This window comes from Aphelocoma coerulescens, chromosome 17, assembly GCF_041296385.1.
Source record: "Aphelocoma coerulescens isolate FSJ_1873_10779 chromosome 17, UR_Acoe_1.0, whole genome shotgun sequence".
NCBI lineage: Eukaryota > Metazoa > Chordata > Aves > Passeriformes > Corvidae > Aphelocoma > Aphelocoma coerulescens.
In genome coordinates, this window is record NC_091030.1 from 7,572,370 (window position 1) to 7,592,863 (window position 20,494).

General features: G+C 54.8%; 2 protein-coding genes across 4 annotated transcripts in view; one reads left to right on the top strand and one right to left on the bottom strand.

The window, feature by feature from the left end:
- The window catches only part of VAV2 (vav guanine nucleotide exchange factor 2), a 124,317-nt gene extending 114,206 nt beyond the window's left edge, over nucleotides 1-10,111 (bottom strand). Inside the window, exon 1 of one of the 2 annotated variants that reach the window (XM_069031897.1) lies at nucleotides 9,455-10,111. In XM_069031897.1, the coding sequence (XP_068887998.1) occupies nucleotides 9,455-9,658 (204 nt within the window). In that variant the 5' untranslated portion in view covers nucleotides 9,659-10,111. The remainder of the gene's footprint in view (nucleotides 1-9,454) is intronic. The other variant, XM_069031896.1, reaches the window with a different exon arrangement.
- Nucleotides 10,112-15,151: 5,040 nt separating this feature from the next.
- Nucleotides 15,152-18,798, top strand: BRD3OS (BRD3 opposite strand). 2 transcript variants are annotated; one of them, XM_069031915.1, is made up of 2 exons: nucleotides 15,152-15,220; nucleotides 15,468-18,798. In XM_069031915.1, exon 2 carries the CDS (start codon nucleotides 16,044-16,046, stop codon nucleotides 16,311-16,313), a length of 270 nt encoding a protein of 89 aa, XP_068888016.1. In that variant the 5' UTR covers nucleotides 15,152-15,220; nucleotides 15,468-16,043; the 3' UTR covers nucleotides 16,314-18,798. The 2 variants fall into 2 exon arrangements, with proteins under 2 accessions (XP_068888016.1, XP_068888018.1); XM_069031917.1 differs by having other exon boundaries at nucleotides 15,168-15,220; nucleotides 15,660-18,798.
- The last annotated feature ends 1,696 nt before the right edge of the window (nucleotides 18,799-20,494 follow it).

The following is a 20,494-nucleotide window of genomic DNA, read 5'->3' on the forward strand; positions in this document are numbered from 1 at the left end:
GCACCAGGAGCAGCCACCCCACTGGTCCTGCAGGCATCACCCCAGAGCTGGAAGCTGCCTCAGCACCACAATAATGTCCTGTCCCCAAAATACAGAGCTCTGCAATCACCTGGGCTCTGCCCAGCACCAGCTCATCCGGTGCCAGGCACCAGAATAAAGCCATTTACACCCTGCAGATGCAGCATCTGCTGCCAGAGGGGCACTGAAGGGAGCCCCAGGGCCAGTTCAGCCACCCAGGGCCACGCTGTGCTGAACAGCTGCTGCTCCAGCAGCAATTCCCAGAAAACAGCCCCAAACCCTTCAGCAGCAGCAGGAAAATAAAGATCTAGAAGCTGGTCTATAAAGAGGAAAAAAAAAAAATCATAAACTCTTCTGCTGGGTTTACTAGGAAAATTCTGGTTTATTTTCTGTTTAAAGCCACAATTCTCCCACAGCTATGGGAGGAAAAGCCTTGTCTCCTTCTTTTTTTGTCTCCTCCCCTCTCCAAGACTCACCAGTGATTTTCTTGGAAGATCACTCACATGAGAAAGTGCTTCCCATAAACACAAAGGCTCTCCATGTGCACACAAGCCTGTCCCAATGCTGTGCACATTTCCTGTCCTGGGGCCATGCCACTCAGCCTGGGATTTCCAGGGCTTAACACACTCCAGCTCTTAAAGAAATACAATTTTATTTATATATAAATACATTCCTATCTTTCACACACCTACGCCCATCCCATATTTTATATATAAAACATATTTACACCATCACAGATCCATCTCCCATTCTCGCTGCTCCTGCCACAAAGCCCAACCTCTCAGGAGCACGGCTCTGCTTTAGGAAAAAGCTGCATCCCCCCACGAACCTGAGAGCTCCAGGAGCATTCCAAGCACCTGACAGACCCAGAGGAGCCAAACAACTCATCCTGGAGAGCAGAACCAGCGGGTGCAGCACATCCCCCTGCGGGGCAGGTGCTCGGCGAGGACACGGTGACAGGTCCTGCCACGGGGTTTTCCCGCAGGGATGGAGGAGCACATCCCTGCTGCCACAGCTCTGCCACGGAGCACAGGGAGCGCCCAGCTCCCAGCCTGGCTGTACATTTGTTTTCCAGGCGCTGAGTGCCCCCGAGTCGCGCGGATTTCACAGCTCATTCTGTGTTCACGGCGCTGAACACAAATCACTCCTCCCCTTCGCCGGCCACAAACCTCCTCTGTTCCCTCCTCGGCCCCCTTCAAATACCAGATGTTCCATTTAGCTGTAAACCACTATAAAGCACAACAAAAGATATGAATGCTGTAAAAGGGCCAATTTACTCCCCCCTCTCCATCAGCATTAAGGCATTGAATGCTGGAAGAGAAAGAGCAAATTTCCTCTATGGGAACCTTTTAACCTTCCCCATCTCCTCATTTACTAAATCCTGGTGGTTTGGGGGCCAAAGCAAGGCCTCAGTGGGGGCAGGCACAGGGAGCTGCTCGTGGAGCACCAAGGGACACCCCAGAGAGGCACAAACCCCTCCCAACCTCCCCACTCCCATCACATCCAAAGGGAGCTGGCAGCATCTCCCTGTGCCAAACCACCTTCATCACCTGGAGCACGGTCTGGGAGAGGGCACTGCACAAGATGGGAGATGCTTCCCAGGTCCAGCAAGCCTGGAAAATCTGATCCTGAGAAGCCAAGAGGGCAACAGAGTGAATAAAATCTGATTTACTGGTGGGTCTGTACCACGGGCAATGCCACGGAGTCCATTGACTGCAGAGTTCACCAGACCCAGGAGGAGCAAGTCAGGATGTGAGTCAGGCTGGTGGCTTTCCAAGGAGGCAAAGGAGGATCTTCCAGCTGAATCCTGGCTATTCAGACAGGGCAGGCCCACGGGTTACAAAACAGGAATCGAGTCCACATCACCTCCTCCAAGCAACGGGTGTTGGGCAGAAGAGGGACGAGGGGCAGGCACATCCTTTGTCCTGTGAGAGGAAGGGCTGGCAGCTCTAACATCAGGGTGAAACAACTGCTTGGGGAACATCAGAAAAGAGATCCAAAAAGTGTCCAAAAAAGATCCAAAGAGGTATCCAAAAACTTGTTCTGCAGGACTTGTGAGACAAGGCTGGGAAATCTGATTGCTCTGCAGTGACCTTCCTGAGGAAGGACTCTGAATTTTTGTTCAGAGTCCCCACAGATGAGTAAATTGATCCATCAGCACCTGAATTTTTACAATTCCTTCTACTTTTGGCAGAGCACAAACACCCTCTGACACAGGAGGAGGGGACTCAGTCCAAACACCCATCACAGATGTAAACCCTAAAAAACCCCTTCAGGTTAGGGCATCTTGGCTAAACCTTACTGTTAACATAGACTGGACTCCAGGGCTGGGCTAGTCCGGAATGGGATCGCAGTCAAACACTCCCAGAAGCACAAAACCCCCATGTATTTGGAATTAGCAGATCATAACCACAGGGCTCAGCAGCTTCAAAGTCACAAACCCCAGGTATGAGACACCTGGAGAGCAGCAGGGATTTGTTCTATACAAAGTTCTGTACCCTGTTTGCAGCCTCCACCTGCCCCAAACAGAGCCCAGCCCTGCCTGTCCATCCCCCGGACACCTGGGAGGCTCCCGAGGGTGGAGGGCAGGGAATGCTTGACCAGAGTTCTATCATGGGGTGAAGCACAGCCCTGAGCTGCAACCAAGGAAAACACAAAGCAGGGAGGAAAAGTCACTTTTATTAGGAACAGACCTTTCTCCAGGGGAGATACAAAAGTAATTTCATCAACACCGAGTTTGAAGTTGTCAAAGGCAGACTTGGATGAAGTTACCCTGAGAAGGAAGGTCCTTCCCCTCCTGTAAAAGGAGCATCGAGGTTCAGAATCAGCAGGACACATGGCAGGGCAGGTGAACCTGGGGGGCCACTGTTGGGTAACACAGGAGTCGCCCTGTGCCCAAATTCCAGCCCTGGAGCTCATCCTGACAGGAGAGCAGGGGGTGACAGTGCAGGCTGGCAGCAGGGACAGTGCCTGGGGCCAGCACTCACCAAGGAGCCCCAGGGGTGTCAGGATGCTGCAGGGACAGCTGGGCAGACAGATGGACTCAGCATTAACAGGACAGGGTCACCCTGATGGGCACTGAGCAAGCCTTGGGGTGGAAGCAGAGCTCTGGGAAGCTGGAGGAGCAGACACAAGATCGTTTTAGGATCACTGGATGCCCAAAGGAGAAAACTGATGTTGAGACTGATGTGAGGAAATAAAATTTTTTTTAAAAAGCTGCTGCACAGCTCAAAGAAGGTGGATCCATGCTTTAAAAATCAAGGAGGATCTTCAGCTCCCAGAGGCGTGGCCAAGCTCAATACATTTACCAAGCTCACTGCATTTCCCAGCCTCCACCATCCCTCCATCACCCCAACACAGGCACCTCATAGCCCTGCACCCAACTCATTCACACTGCACCCTAAATCAATGGCATGCTGATCTCCCAGCCCAGCTCTGCCCCAAAAAGGCCCAGCCCAGGCTGCTGGGATTTTGGGATGAACACATTTGATCCGTTTCTCAATACAGCTTGAGGGGAGTCAAATGGAGAAGGGAAACAGCTCAAACATTGGGAAAAGGCTTTGTCTCTTTAAGAAACGACAAAGAAACAGATCAAAAATTTGCCCTCGGGTCAGTCTGAAGCAACATTTCTGTCCCTGCCAAAAATCAGGTCCCTTCTGGGTCCAGAGGAGCTGAAGAAAAAGTGTCTGGGGCTCCCACACCCACAAGTGGGGGGTGGTGGTGGTGGTGGGTCCCATCCCACCAGGCTGAGGTGGGGATGCTCAGCCCTCCCTCACAACCCACCCCCCATTCCCTAATTCCCTGATTCCCCAACAGCCCCCTCAGACCCAGCCACAGGAGCTGGGCATCGCCAGGGCCACTGCCACAAATCCTCCTGTTCCTGGAGCCTGGAGGGACCCAGCACCGAGGCACCCCCTGTTCCTGGCAGGGCACCCGGATCACCACCGAGCAGGAAGGACCAGCCAAGCATTTTTTACAGCTCATCAACAGGCTGCTGGGACAGGAGGCAGCTTCCAAGCCCGGTCCCAGCTTGAAAACCCACCAAATCACCTTTTTTTTGTTTGTTTGTTTGCTTTGGCTTTGTGCTTTTAAAGGCATCTTTTCACTCAAGAGCCCAGTTGCTGGTAGGTGTTTAATGCAGGTATTTAACTCTCATCAATCATTCAAGGAGTGAGGGGGGGGGAAAAAACCCCAACGTTTTCACTGCTTTTCATGCTGCTTGGCACAGCCCACAGCATCCATCCAACACTTTCCACCTTCTCCTGCCCCACCAGAATACTTATGAGCCTTCAGCTGCACGTTCAGTTGGATCCTGCACCCTCAGCCAGCCACAAAAAGGGACCAACCTCTGGCTAACACAAGGTTTTAGGGTTCTACTTGACATGCAGGAGGCACCCAGTGGGGCTGGGCAGGAAGAGTGGGAGCAGCTCCTGTTTTGCAAGGAGCTCCCGAGCCTGGCTGTGCACACAGAGCACCTTTTTTCCCTTTGTGAGGCTCAGCACATCCAAACGGGAAGTCAGTGAGACACAGTAAACAGGGATATGTAATGAGGCCATTTTTTTACAGCCCTTTTTTTTGGAACAGAACTCAGTTTCAAGAAGCAGAGAGTAAATAAAAAGCTGGAGGACCTGAGCAGGGTAAATCAGAGTGGCTACACAAGACCTTGCTCAAAGAACCCAGGCAGCTCCGATGACACTGAATTAAATTTAACTACTATCGTGACACGTGGAAGCAATTACAAGCACTGGAGCTATAAAGCCTTCAAGTGGCACATTAAAAACCCCAAAGCCTTGTGAATAATTACCTGCACCAAACACTCCAGCGTGCCCTCATCTCCCCCACACCTGGGGGAGGCCCCAAACCACCTGCTCCCAGCTGTCACAGCACCTACATCACCAATAAACAGGGTTTTGATAGCAAATGAATGCCACCTTCGAGGAAAAACAACAGGCACGGAGCCACCTGACAGCTCAGTCAGGCGTGGGGCGGTGCAGCCATCAATCCTGGCAGCTCTTGGTAAGAGCAAAGCAGAGCAGTGGGCAGCCCAGCCATGGCTCCAATTACATCTGCTGCGTCTCATCAGCCTCCAGAGCCCCAGCAGAACCTCCAGGCACCGCAGAGAGGGGTGGATTCCCTCTGGAGAGATGTGGAGATGCTTCAAAATGAGCATCCTTAACGAGCTGCTGACTTGGAGTCTGTGCGCACGCTGACACTTTAAAGCTGTGGGTGCTTCACTTCCAGAATCCAGCGGGTTCTGGAGCAGGGAAAAATAAAGATGTTTAGCAGTGTCCAGACCAGCCTTAGAGGAGGGCTGGAAACAATGTGGTATCCGTGGGAGTCTTGATGTTCAATCACATCTCAACAGCTTTGTGTAGGCACCAATTTCCACCTCTCTTAATACACCGAGGAACGGTGAGATTGCAGCAGGTGCCCAGACAGCCAGGACAGGGCAATGAGGCAGGATTTGGAGGGTTATTGCTTCCTTCTCCCCTTTAATTAACCCATTTTCCTTCAGTTGCAGAGATTGGGAGCAGAAATGCCCTTCACAACATCCCCATGAGGCTGAGCTCAGACACCAGGGGACTGAACCACCAGAGGAAGGACAGGGACCTGGAACTCTGCAAGGAGTTTTCCTAGGTAATTCCTGATCAACCCCACCCACTTGCAAAGGTGTCTGGAAGGATTAATTTTATCTAAGACAAACGCCAAAAAAAAGAAAGGAAAAGGAAAACCTCACAGAACACACACCACCAAACATCAACCTCACCCAAACATGCAGGTGTTTTGTTGCACGTATTTTTTATGCTGAAACACATGTGGAGAGTCATTTAATTTGTATTTGACCAGAGACTTAACAAAATTAAGATTCAAACCTAATTATCAATGAAAATGCAAAGCTCAAAGATCTCCATCTCCCTCAGCAGAGCAGCTGTAGCAAAAAGTGACAGAGGACTGGAATTAGGAAGGGGAATGGGGAGAGGAGTGAGGTTCTGGGGCATGGGGGGGACAGGGAATGCAAACCAGAGGGCTCCTACCTCTGCTCCCACGTGCAAATTCAAATGTCCTTTGCATCAACCTCTCCCAGCTGGCTGGAAAATCACCCTGAATGCCACCCCCAAAAATCCAACCACAATAACACAATAATGATCAATAATCACTGAGGGCAATCACCCTCATGCCACTTCCCAACTCTCCAGAAACAGCCCCAACAGCAAAAGCAAGGAGCAGAACTGAAGTTTTACTCCAGGCTCATTGAAACTGGCCTCACATCCACGCACTCTCAGAAGAGAGCTGGGGTTCAAGATTGTTTTTCCTGTTTATTTTGTTGGCCACTCTGGAAGTTCAGTAGCTTTGGGTCATCCCATCCTCCCAGGCACCACCAAACACCAGATCTGGGTCTCTGGAACTGAACATGAAAACGAAGCAAACATCAGACTGCAACCTAACGGGGTGATTTGCCTCGTTTATTTAATTAAGCATCACGTATTAAACTACTGCTGTGTGGCCAGTCTGGCCTCTCTGCTGAACAACCACAGGGAGGTTTTACGAGGCTGGGGAAGCTTTTAGGAGGACAGGGACATCAGTTCATTTCTCCACAGCAGGAGCACCCGTCCCTGCAGCCTCCCTGCGCTGCCAGCGCTCCCACCTCGCCTCGCAGCACACCTCCAACAGCTGCAAGGAAGAACAAATCAGCACGGAAAGGGATTCAAAAAATAACACACCAGTGTCTGGATCTTAAAGCACTTCTCTGCAGAGATGTGATTTCACCTCTGGCCTTTGAAACGCTGCTCACCTTGGGCAAAAATGTGTTTATTAAAATTACACACCTGCACAGCCCCACTTAATTCGGCGGGAAAGGTGGATGACAGAGTGTTACTGGGTGTTTCAAGTCTAGCTCAAGTGTCTTGTCCCCTGGCATTTCACCTGATTAATAACAAAATAAGCTCCGCAGTGAGGCAGACAGCTGGTTAGCCAGTCCAGCCAGCCAGGCAAAATGTGCATTTATCATCAAAAACAACCTCTGAAGTTCCTCGGCGCGCTCTGTCTCGCGCATCCCTACCCCGTGTCTGAGCACATCACAGCTGGGTGACTGAGATGGATTCCTGCATTTTCCCTCTGAAATCCAGCCCAGAGACACGGAACTGCTCACCCAGAGCCACAGCAGGGCTGGGGCATCCCAAGGGTGTTTGTCCCCTCCGTGGCTGGGCTCAGCCCCTTCCTCCCCTCTCACCTCACCTGGCTGCCCATGCAGCAGAAGGTGCCTTTAACCACCCTGGGGAAGAAGCCAGATTCCCAAATCCAGGAATTGCCAGAGAAGCACCAAACACATCACGTATAAAGGTTCACTCCAGAGTGGTCTGGGTCCCATCCTGGCTGAGGACAAGCATCAGCTGAGCCTCGTCAGAGCATCCACTCCCACACCAGGTGATGCTCTGCATGTCCTTCGGGCTCAGCCTTGTGCTGGTCCCCTCTAATGACCTGGTTTTCAGACAGAGAGCCACCAAACCCATCCCAATCAGTCCCCTCACATACCTCCTAAAGCTGTGAAAGCACCCAGGTGGGGAAAGCAGAAAGCAGTTTTATTAAAGACAGCAGGGCTGTAAACTCTCCCCTCCAACCAGCAACACCTGCCTTGGCAAGGGCAGCAAGAGCCTCCTCTCCAAAACACCCCTGGGATCTTCCCTGATCACAGGTGCGACAGAACCAGAGCTGAGGCTGGAAAAGCCCTCCTAAGATCGAGTCCAACTGAGAACCCAGCACTGCCAAATCTACCTCTAAACCACATCCCCAAGTGCCACATCTTTAAACCCATTCTCAACTCCCCACAGGGCAAATACCCCACCAAAATTAGCTTGGTAAGACTGCAGTATTTCCGTAAAAAAAACCCAACAGAACAACCCCAAAACACAGTGTGCCATTCTCAGCACGTTCTAGGAAAGCTCCAGCCCTCCCCGTGCACAGCTCCTGCACGGCAGTTTATATTTGGAAACGGCAGCGGAAAACAGTTTGATCAGTTCATAGCCTGGAAAGCCAAGAGGAAATCTCGCAGCATTGTTCCACCCTGGGCAGAGGCATCAGGACGTGTTGTTATTTACTCCGGGCCAGCACTCGGCCTGGTTTCACCACGGGGCTGGGGATTCCCATTCCGGTGTTTTGTAGGGTCAAGGACATCCTCACAGCAAAGCGCCCTTTGCTCCCCAAAGAGGAGCTCCACGTTTGGGAGCTCCTGGCTGTCCTCAACCACAGCAGCCACCCCAGCACACCTGGTTGTGTCTCGCTGGGTGACAAACAGCTCGAAAAAGCCATTGCCCTGGAACAAAACTTCGGTGGAAAAAGGGAAAGGGACTTGCAGGATGAGCAGCGTGCTCGCACAGCACAGGAACAGAGCTCATGTGGGCACTGGAGGTTATTTATCTCTGAAGGCTTCAGCGAAGTTAAACAGAGAAAAGTTTCCCTTCAGTTCCACCGCTAGAACCTGTTGTTGTTCAAAAATAAAAGCCCACGCTCTAAAGCGAGCTTGTCAACACAGGGGCTGCCGGCGGGCAGGGCACAAACCCCATTTAGCTTGTTTCTAATCGATTTCACTTCCCGATTCCCATGCAAATACCTTGCAGCTCAGCTTGCAAAAACATCAGCAGCGCATTTAGACCCAAAACAACCTGAGCTGATCTTACTTCTTTTTTTTTTTTTTTTTTTTTTTTTCCGTTTGTCTAAGCCTCCTTCCACCAAACCAACCAGAAACTGGAAACACTTCCAAGGATGGAGCCCTTTTAAAGTACCCAAAGGGGAAAGCCACGATGAGAGCAGGGCACAGGACGGGGCAGAGGGGCCGGGATGCAATTGGGGTCCCTGAGCCGAGCCCCCCATCACCCCCCGCCCCGGAGCAGCTGCGGGGATGCAGCACCAGGGCTCGGGCACGGCATGGCCTCGCTCCCTGCCCAGCCGGGCTTGGGGCAGGCTCGCAGAGCACCAGAGTTCGGGTGTTTTCATAAATTTATTCATTTATTTTGCTTTGAGTCTTCCCAGCCAAAGTTTTGTCCCGGCGCCCGCTCCTCCCGCACATCTCAGACGAACCAGCGCCTCCATAAAACCCCCGAACAATCCCATCTCCTGCTCTCAGCCCTGTGATCTGCTTTTGTTTCGCCATGGCTGTAAACACAAGGGGGATGTTTCGCTCCTTCCTGGGGTGTTCTCTCCCCTCCCAGGAGCTTTTCCCGTGCGGCCGCGGCTCCCCCGGCGCTGGACCGGCGAGAAACCGGGGGATCAAGCCTGGGAGGGGCTGCCGGGCATCCGGGGGGGCTGAAACAGAGCGTCTCCCACTCATCCCATCCCCTCATCGCACCAAGTTTTGCGAGAGCAACAGCCGCATCCAGGCACGGGCGTGCTCCTGGGGGTCCCCACGCAGCCACCCCTCCATCCCTCGCTGCCCTCCTACCTGGGACATCTGCGGCCTGAAGTTGATGTCCTTGAGGTCGATGGAGCCGGGGGAGAGGTTGTGGAGCAGCTGGCACAGCAGCACCCCGTCCCGCAGCGCCTGCGCCAGGTCGAAGACCACCGCCGATGGCCAGACCACCCGGTGGTTCGGGGGCAAAACTTTGCAGTCGATGAGCCAGCGGCCGCACTGCCGCCACTCCTCCATGGCCGCGCTCTGCTCGCTCGCCCGGCCTTCCTCTTCCTCCTCCTCCTCCTGCCGGCGCTCAGGGGCCGCGGGCAGCTGCCCGAGGGGCCGCTCTGCTCGGCGGCTCCGCGCTACCGCCCCGCTCCATCGCCGCCCGCCGCCCCCGAGAGCATCGCTCCGCGCCGGGGCTCCGAGCAGGAGGAGGAGGAGGAAGAGGAGGAGGAGGAGGAAGGAGGGCGGCGCGGAGTTTTCCGGCGGAGGGCTGCCCCTGCCCCCGCTGCGGCCCCACCGCCTCGGCCGGGGTTAGGCGCGCCGCATCCTCCGGGAACAAAGCGGCGGACGGACGGACGGACAGGCGGTCACCGGGCACGGCGGGGCTACCCCTGCGCAACTCCGTCGCCCTACCCCGCGGGAACGTGCGCCGCCGAGGGACCCCACCTGCGCGGCCGAGCCGGGGAGCTGCCGTGGGTGCGAGTTTTCTCCCCGCCCCGGGCAGCGGGAGCAGCCCCCGGCCCGCCCCCGGTCCGCCCCGCCGCCCCTTTGTCTGCGGGAGCCCGGGCTGCGAGCGGGGGCGGGGGGCGCTTTGCGACGCCTTGGCTCGGAGCCCGCTTTTTCCCCCGCCCTCTGTATTTTTCCTTTCCCCCTCCCCATTTTTATTTTTCCTCCTTTTCTTTTCTTTTTTTTTTTTTTTTTTTTTCTTTTCTTTTCTTCCTTTCCCCCCCTCCCTTGTGGTATCCCTCCCTCCCGCCGCTGCCGCTCCTTTCCCTGTTCTGGTAAAGCCGTCCGGAGCCCCGGTGCTGCTTCGCTGTCTCCGCTGGAAGAGCTTCCACCGCACTTTGTGGGGTCCCCCCGCCCCGGGGCTCCCCCTGGCCCCGCTGCCCCCGGCCCCAGCCCTGCGGGCAGCGGCAGGAGCGGGGCCGGGGCTCCTCCGCCTCCCCCCACACACAGACCCCGCTTTGTCTGACCGCTCGCTGCCACTCGTCATCCCGTGTTTGGGTTGCAAATACTGCAGGGGAGATGTTTAACCCAAACAAGCGATCGCGTTCCTTGACTTTCAAACGGGAGGACAACTCCTATAATTAATTACCAGTGTATTTATTAAAAACCTCAACTCTCACGCATTAACTCCTTGGCAGCAAACTCTTGAAAAATCTCTTATTTTCACCGGTGGCTTCCATCCAAATCAGCGCGGCTTAGAACAGCCTCTCTTCAAATCTGTTCTGAGTTTTCTTCCGAGATCCTCTCCCCAGAGTTTGCCGATTAATTTCCAGCCCGCCTTTCCAGATAGCCAAAACCGGAAGCCGGGACTGGGACGAAGGGAAGCTATTAACCTGGATGTCAAACAAATGCAACACTAATCTCTTCCAAATGGAGCCGAGCGGAGATAAAGGAGAAGGAGCAACTCTACAGCCATGAGCCTTCATTTTCAATCTAGGAAGGAGGATCTCTCCGAAGAACAGAAAATAATTGTTTAATACTCCAAGGAAGTTTGGGTTTTTTTTTTTAAAGAAGAGATGCTTTCATGCCGAGGTGCTGGCTGTCCACAGCTCAGCCCGGCTGTGCCCCTGGGCCAGGGCAGGGTACGAGCAGTGCGATCCAAGAGGGAGCAGCATCCACACGCTCCTGTCTCACCATCAGAGCTACGCCCTGCCCCGGGTGTATCCAGATCTCAGCCCACACTCCCCATACCCCGAGGAGGTGCTTTCTCAGAATGATTTTCTCGATCTTTCAGTTCTTCACGAAGCGTTTCTGCCCTCCAACAGCACCCATAGGCAGGAATCACGAGGCTACTGAAGGTGGTGGAGTCGTGCCAGGGATAATTTTGGTTGACTTAGTACCAGCCTGCCGTGTGAGGTCAGGTCTGTAGGTAGACGACAACAGAGGAGTTTATTATATGCGCATAATTAAAGCTGCGAGCCACAGCCTGGCTTTTTTACTGAGTAATAAAAAGCGTTCTTGGCCCCTGGACACTTGGGAACAATCCCTGCAGCTGCAGAGCCAGGCTCTGCGTGGGAGGTGTTGGAGCAAGTACGCTCCTCGCCTACCTCTGCAGCAACCCAAAGGGCTGATGGCAGAGGTATTTCTGAGAGCAGGAAAAATCAAAACAACCAAAACCTGTGCAGCCAGGCTCGGGAAGAGCTGGACTCCAGCACATGCTGGTGAGCTGTGAGCTCCAGATTGTACAAACTGTCCTGCAAGAGGATGGAGGGGTGTGGAGAGGACCCAGATGCCGTTTTCAGGATGGACCTAAAGCTAAAAGGGACCTTGAATACATTAAAGAGGTTGGATTTTATGCTGGAGCTGGTGCTCCCCTCTCCTGCCTCTTGGCACTGCTGGGAATGGCAGCCAGGGAATGACGGGCACCCAGGGAATGACAGCCAGCCAGGGAATGACCGGGAATGACAGCCGGGCAGGGCAGGGGCTGACACCACCCTCTGCTGGGGAGCCAGCGTGGAGCTTCTCTCCGCTCGCAGACTTTGCTCCGTGCGCTTTTGTTTGAGTTCCTTGCAGGAGAGAAGCCCGAGAGGTGGCTGCATGCACCGAGAAGATGCTGCCAGAGGGAACATTGCGCTTTTTCAGCCCCAAATGTCTCAGTGTGTACAGACGAGGAGCCTGGCAGGCAGCGGGTCCCAATGCAGAGGGGGTGTGAGGGGGACCTGGCTGGTGAAGTGGTGGCAGTTTGGGAAGGTAACAGAGCAGGCTGGGGACATCCCAGTCCAGCGTGGGATAGGGAAAACTAGTGGAAGGAGGGGAGGAGGGAAAGAGAGAATGAAGGAAGGTTGAGAAGGAAGAAAATGAAATGCACTAACGTGTGAGGACACCATACCTTACACATCAACCCAAACATACCTGGGACGTGGCCACGTTTCCCAGTAATGTGCATTTTCTGCAATGCTTGGTGTCACTCCTGGGAGAAGAGCTGACCCTCCGCGTGCACAGAAGCGGCCACGGTGCAGCCCCTCTGAAAATATCCCTTAAACAGCAGAGCCGCACCGCCAGGAAATCCTCTTTTCCCAGCCAGCCAGTGTCTGTGGATTGCCATTGCCACCTTCTGGATTAGTCCAAGCGTGCACCAGCCTGTCCCGGAGCCGTGCTGGCTGCCAGGGGACGGAGACGCGTCTCCAGCCGGAGCCAGGGTCCCCAGGGCAGGAGCCGGCCCGGCTGCTGGCACGGCAGCTGTCACACAGCCTACGTGCCATTTGCAGCACACCCTTGGATTTTGTGATCTCCTTTCACCAACTATTTTAGGAAAGCCGCGCGAGCCCCAGCTCGGCAAACCCGCTGCTCGATTATCAGCGAGGGGGAAATCACAGGGCCACCAAAGTGTTCAGCTACAGGCTACAGACAAGAATCCTCTGTCTGGCTCATCACACACCTGCTCCACCTGCACCCTGCCACACTCCCTGCAATTGTCCTCCTGCTCAGGGCCCTGCAGTGCTGCCAGCACAGCTCGTGTCCCTGCCCTTCCCGCAGGAGCCACCTCCCGGAGCTGCCCACGGAGGTGACTGCCTGTCACCATGGGAAGGAGCAGGAAAATTAACCTGGCACAGCTCAGTGCAAGGCAGAAGGGATGAACTGGATTCTCCTCTTGTGCTGGAGCAACGGGAGCGTTCAGCCACGGGTGCTCTTTGTTTAGCCTGAGAGTGCAACTCCACTGGAAAAGGACTCTGACCCCAGGCACTTCCCTGGGCGTTTCTCTGTGGAACGGCCTCATTTTGGGATGCCCCAGCTGTGGTGAATACCAGCAACCACCAGTTAACAGCTCCCAATGCCATCACTGAGCTGCTGGGACACTCTCACTAATTAATGATCCTCCACCGGGCTCCATCCCAACCGGTTTCCCATCAAAATCAGACAGACACAGCGTTCACAGCCCCAGGAGCTGGGCAAGGGGAAAAGCGCCCAGCCCCTCACTGCAGCCATGGCACAGCAAAGGGAACGGCCCGAGGCAGCTCAGGGACAGCAAAGCAGAGATTTCCTCGGAGGAAGGAGGAGAGGAACAAACCATTGACTGAGTAGCACCTGGATTTCACCTGATCCATTCCACTGCTGCTGCCTCCATGGTTTATTTGGGAAGGGTCCTGTTGGCAGGTAACTCAGGGACTCACAGCGAAGGGTCGAGTGGAGGGGTCAGAGCAGTTGGAGCTCGGCAGGTTCCAACCCTTCTCCTTGCCCCACCTCGGCAGTGCACCCACCCCCTTCCCAGCTTCTGTTAGTTTGGTGATAACAGAGCCAGTAATTTTACAGAGAATACCAAGACAACCTTAAAAAAACCCTAAATCTTGTCCATTGAAGGATTTTGCACTTTGTTCCATGACTGGGTCAGGGCTGGCTTCTCTGCACTAGCAGGAAGCAGATTAAGCAGCAGAGTCAGGATATTTCTGACAATAAACATTTTAATAGTGTGGTCATTCCTCTTTTTTTTTTTCCTTTTTTTTTTTTTTTTTTTTTTTTGCTTCCCTCTTCTTTGTGTTTGGCCTAAATCTCATGGGAACAGGGAATTGCGGCATGCCTTCCCTCTGACGAAGTAAACCACAGCCTCTTGTTTGTGTCCGTGAGGGCCGAGCGGAACAACGGGAGCAGCGCCTGGGGCAGCTCTGCTCGGATAAGTGCATCGGGTCCTTCGCGGGAGATTAGATGGCGCTGCCTTCACAGGAGATAAGAAGATTGAGAGCTTAAATTTAGCATCATCAGGAAAAGAATAAGCCCTGCAGCTCTCTTCAAAACATATTTCGTACTGTGCTGGCCGGAGGACAGGCGGGATAAGGAGAGGCGCCGGGGCAGACAGAGATGGCGAGCGGAGGTCAAGGAGGGGCTGCTCGGTCACGCTCCTGTCCCACGCAGAGCACGGTGACGGTGGCATGAGGCTGGCAGCACACAGGGGTGTCCCCTGCCTGTCCTCACCCCATGGATGGGCGGTCACTGGGGAGCCCGAAGGGGCACAAAGGGTCCCTGCACCCCCCCATCACACACGGCTGCCCCACAGTCGCCCACCAAAAAGGAGAGTGGGCTGTAAATCCCAGGGCTGGGACCCCGCCAGCACCTCTGGCAGCAAGGACAGACCCTCTCCCAAGGACAGCACTTGGGGGCACTCCCCCAGTTCAGCCCCAGTGCTCCCAGTACGGGCTCCCGGTATGGGCTCCTTTAAAACACTCCGCATATCCAGTGCTGGGGGACACCCGTGGGACCCTCCTACCCACTGGGGGGGCTTCACCGCCATAGTCCGGACCCATAAATCCACCTTGAGGAGCCCCACTGCCATACCCGGACCCACTCACCCCACTCGGGGCGACCCCACTGCCATAGCCCAGACCTGCGCATCCGAAGTGGGGAGCCCAGTACCGTGCCCCATATCCACGCACCCACTCGGGGAGCCCCACTGCCATACCCGGACCCACGCACCCACTCGAGCTCCCCCCCCCGCCGTGTCCCATCCCCTCGGCCCCGCCGCTGCCGCCCTCCCCCGGTGCCCCCGCCCCGGCTGTGGCTCCTCCCGAGCGCATCACGGCGGGCGGAGCCTCCGCGGCCGCTCCGCCGAGCCCAGCGGCGCCGGGGCCGGGCCGGGCCGGGCAGCGCAGCACGGTGGGGCCTGGGCAGCGGGCGGGGGGCGCGGGGGACCCTCGGGGGGCGGCGTGGGGAGGGCGGTGTGGGACCCCCGAGCGGGGCGCGCAGGGCCGGGGGGTGCGGGACAGCCGCGGGGGCCGCGGACGGGGCGCGGTGCCGCTGGAAGGGCTCTGGGGACGGGCGGGAGGGGAGGCACGGAAAGGGGGGCTGGCAGGGCGGGGACCCCCGCTGCCAGCCCGTGGGGTGACCCCGCTGTGTCCCGCAGGTGCCGTCGGGAGGTGCCGGGGGCCCCCCAGCTCGGGTACCACGGCAGGGCCGAGCAGCATCTTCTCCTGCATCCCTGAGCACGTGACGTGCCGGGCTCCCGGCCATCAGCGGGGGAGAGGCCATGCACGGGCCTGGGCACCGCTGACCTCTGGGCTCTGACCTCCCCGCGGCTTCGGGATCCGTTCTGCAGGGAATAGGGCTCATCCCGACCCGCTCAGCCTGTCCTGCCTGGCTGCAGAGCCGCCGCCGCTCGAACCTCTGGAGATGCTTCATGGACTGTCAACAAACAGCACGTGTGGGCCCTTCCCAGCATGAAACACGCTGCGGTGTCACCGCTGGATAAGCTCTCAGAAGTCCTGGTGTGGTTTTTAAGCAAGGCCAGGCTGCCTGCTGTTATTTTGGGGCCTTGCTCCCTCTCCTGAGCGGTGCCAGCAGCTCGTGGATCCCAAGAGCCATCCCCTGGGATGTTCTGCCTTGAGCTCCAAGCAGCAGCCATCGACCTGGACCCAGCCAGCGGGGTTCATTTTGGAGCTGTTGGGAAGGAGCTCCTGTTTGTGGAGCTCTCCTCGGGCAGATGAGTGACACGGTGATGAACGGGAGGGTGCCCCTGCCCGAGAAAGCCTTGTCCGAGGGCTATGCCCGGCTGAGGTACAGGGACACCTCCCTGCTCATCTGGCAGCAGCAGCAGCAGAAACTGGAGTCAGCTCCCCCCAACACCTACCTGAGCCGCAGCAGGAGCATGTGGTACTCGCAGTACGGCAACGAAGCCATCCTGGTGCGGGACAAAAACAAGCTGGATGTCTCCAGGGACACGGGGCAGTCCAAGTTTTGTGCTATTATGTAATTTCCCATAGGAACCCACACGGGGAGAGGAAGCATCGAGCTGGGGGAGGTGGGTGTGCACCATCCTCTCACAGCCCTGCGGAGGAAGCAGCGTTTCCAGGAGAGGCCGGGAAGGCTGAAGTTTGATTGTTTCTATTTGAGTTTGCTGTTTATAGACTCACATTCTGCATGTCACTGAGTGTGTACAACAAACCCAGTCTCGCTGGGGAGCTCCCAAGCCTGTTGCTGCCCAGCATCTTGGCAGGGGCCGTGCTGGGCCATGTGTTGCTGTTAAGTGGCTCGTGTGCCCTGAGAAACACCCGCTGGCACTTGGGCACCATCCCCAGCCACCCTTACTGGCCAGTCCTGGTGCTTTTCCAGAGCTCTGGGAATGCTGGTGGGACAGAGGCGAGCACAGATCCATTCCCATCGAGGCTGTGGTTTTAGGAAGTTCATCTCTAAACCCACCTGGCCATTACTTGTTCTGTTTGCTCTGTCTCCCTTTGGTCTCTTCCAGCCCAGGAATGGAGTGGTTTATTGTGGGAATAGGGAGAGAATGGTGTTCAGGATTTAATCAGAGCCTTCCAAACACCTGGTAGGAAAGGTGTGCTGGAGTTTCATGCAAAGCAAAGGGCGCTCTCTGACCCCACAGTGTGGGATCATGGAAATAACAGGAGTTCTGGAGTCAGGGGAGCTGACTCTTTTCATGCAGATCCCTGGCCCAGCTTCAGGAACAGATCCCCCAGGGAACAACCAGAAAGGGAGGGACAGGCCCAGGAAAGCAAGGAAGAAACTCCTGTAAATACTCACGATGTCCTAAGGGACATGAGGAAACTCCTACGCAGCACAGACCCACTCCAGAGGTGGGTTACAGAAGGAGAGAGGCCACTGGAGTTTGCTTTGCACTCAAGTTTTAATGCATGCAGTAGCTTGGAAGGGTTTAACTTCTAGTTCAGGTTGGATTGTAGGTTTGGTGCATGTATTTTAAAAGTTGTGTCTGGGGTTGTTTCGATGAACTGAAGGGTTTTAGGAGGGAGAAGCATGGCCCTGCTTGGGCACAGAGGCTGCTGCTTTCAGGTTTAAGTTTCTGCTGAATCCTGACTTGCTCAAGGCAAGATCACACTGAGAAACTCAGCCCAGCAAGCACCTGAATTTTGTTAAAAACAAAATTTCCACTTCCAGGGGTGTGAATTACGTGCCCAGGGTTCAGCATGAAAGTTCTTCTTCAGGGTTCTGCCCTTTCTGTCCTGCCTAGGACATGTGCCCAACCCAGCAGTGCCTGGGCACAGCTTAACTCCAGGCAAATCATTATTTGATGTCAGCTTCAGGATGGATTATTTACCTGCCTATTATCAGGCACAGTCATTACTTCTGTTCTATTTACCTAAAACCTCCTTTGCATTTTTCAAGCACTTTATTTATTTATTTTTTTGTTTTTTGTTTTTAAATACAGTGAAGAATCTTTTCCACCTCTCCCGTGCGGGTGAAACACTACAACAAACACACAGACACTCAACCTTGCTGAATGCATGCACTGAGCAGAACACACCTGTTCTAGAGTGAAATCATAGAGGTTTGGTGTACTCAGCCCTGCTCTGTAGCCCTGCAAACAGTAGGCAGCTCGTTGTTTTTTAAAAGCACTATTTCTGCATGTGTTGGTGTTTGATACCTTCTGTGTGTGTGCCCATAGATTTAAACCTACTGCTGGACCTCGCTGCTTTGCAGACCCGTGCATTGCTCTGCACACAAATAACCCTCTTGGTTTTGTCAGGACTAGCTCTGGAAGAGAAATATTCCAGTGAATAAATGTTTTTCAACCGGGTGCAAGCGTTCAATGAGATTCACAAACCCAGCGAGGCTCGGCGAGGTGCCGGGGGAGCAGTGCCAGGGATGTGTGACCCACCTGCGCCTCCAGTTCTTGGCTGAGTGAACAGGAGATTATTTGCTCAAACAGGCAGGAGGCTGGGGCCAGAGCTCCCCTGGGAACTGCAGGTGGAGTCACCTGGAGAAGCAGGAGAGGTGGGTTCCAGGCCAGCCCTGGGGAGCATGTGAACTCTGGGAGTTTAAGGAACAGCACATCCCCCAAACCAGCTGTTCGTTTTCTTTTCTTATAGAAAAAGAAATGCAACACTTTCTTTTTAATTTCAGTGAGGAAGATGCTTATTTTGGGTATAATCAGTCTCTTTTTGTTAACGTGGCTGGTAAACCAAAACTGAGTTATTTTGCAGAGTGTTAATTGGACTATACAAGACTAAACCCGTAAGAATGTGCATAAATTCTTCCAGGATGGAGGCTGGATGTGACAGTACAGGAAGAAGAGGATGAGTTGTCCTTCCATCTCTGTGAATGTGACTGTAGTTTTCCATTTCTGTGTGTCACTGGTCACAGCAGGGCTGGGGAGTGGCTGCTGTGGCCGTTTCTGTGAGCCAGTTGTGTGGTGGTGATGCACTTGTTTCAAACACTGTTGTAGCCTCTTTGATAAAGTGCATTAAAATGATTTGAATGCAGCTTTGTGAGCGGCTGGTTTTCCCCTGCATGCCCACGGCTCTGGCACAGGTGACAGCTTTTGGCATTCCCCACCTGCGAGGGAGGAATTCCCTCAGTTACTGGTGGGGCTCCCAAGCCACACCATTGGACTGGGAGCTGCGGGGGAGGCTCCTCCAGCTCCCCAAGGCCAGCAGCTCTGAAGTCTCAGCAGTGCATTCAGGATGAGGAAAGCCTCTGGATGTCACACTGAAGCAGGGAATCAAGGCTGGAAAAGACCTTGGAGATTGTCACATCCAGCCTTTGACCAATCCTCCCACCTTGGCACCAGCCCAGAGCTCTGAGTGCCACCTCCGGGCCTTCCTTGGACACCTCCAGGGATGGGGACTCCAAACCTCCCTGGGCAGCCCCTGCCAAGGCCTGACAACCCTTTCCTTGAAGGAATTTCTCCTGCTGTCCAACCTGAACCTCACCTGGTGCAGGTTGAGGCTGTTCCCTCTTGTCCTGTCACTGGCTGCCCAGGAGAGGCCAAACCCCACCTCACATCCTCGTTTTAGGCAGCTGTAGAGACCCTGAGCCTCCTTTTCCTCCAGGCTGAGCCCCCTCAGCTGCTCCTCATAAAAAAGGCTCTCCAGCCCCTTTTCTTCCCTTCTCTGGACTCATTCCAGCCCCTCACTGTCCATCTTGCAGTGAGGGGCCCAGACTTGGCCCCAGGATTCAAGGCATGACCAGTGAGAGCTGAACCTCAATCCTGTCCTGCCTGTCCTCAACCCCTTCCCAGCCTGCAGGGAACAGCTCTGCTTGCCACCCCTAGAAATAACTCACCTGTAAATGCTACAGAAACATCCTCAGCTGCCTCACACGAGGTTGTTCAGAGGACAGGTTGAACAAACAGCCCCTGTGGGAATGTCCCTGATACAAGAGCAGAGTGAAACAGGTTTGCTGAAACCTTGGAGATGCTGGCTTGGAAAGGCAGTGAGCAGGAACAGGGTTAGAGAAAGATTAACCACCCTGGGGCAGCCTGGCTGTGGTAACCCCACCTTGCACACAAACCAAACAGCAAAACCAACCCCAAGCCTCTCCAGTGACCAAAATAGATCCTGGCCCCACACAGCAATGCTGGGACTCTGCTGGGACTGGGACCAGCTGCTCCAGCCCCCCCTTTTCAAGCTGTGCCTTCCAGGTCACCCTGAGCTCACAGAGCCAGCCCTGGCTGCTGCAGCAGGTGACAAAGTCCCTCTGCTTCCTGCAGCTCCTGGTGGCTTCAGAGAAGCCAGCGGCAAACCTGGGGGAAATCTGATCTCCTTTCAGCCCAACTTACCTCAGTCAGGAGCAATTCTCACAGAATTTAAGACCCTGCAGACTGTAGGATCCTGGGCAGAGTCCAAGCGCTTCCTTGGCTGCCCTGGGATACGGGCGCAGCTGAATTCCCCTCACCAAAAAAAAGGGGGATTTAAAGCAGTTTTATCCCAGGTACTCAGCTGTGATTCAGACACCCCAGCGCTGCCCCCACTCTGAGGGCACTGAGCCCCTGAGTGTGACACTCCACAAAACATACAGAATGACCTCCAAATTATCCCACAGGACTCGTGGCACCAGGACTCAATAGATTTTTGTTTGGCTCCTGGCACTGCTCAGTGCAGGTTTGGGCTGGGACGAGTGCCACACCTGGAAAAGATGAGGAGAGGGGAAAATACGGGATCAAACTGCACACACAAA

Bases quoted from the DNA above. Each gene is read 5' to 3' on its own strand.
- BRD3OS (XM_069031915.1), top strand. From the start codon at position 16,044: ATGAGTGACACGGTGATGAACGGGAGGGTGCCCCTGCCCGAGAAAGCC.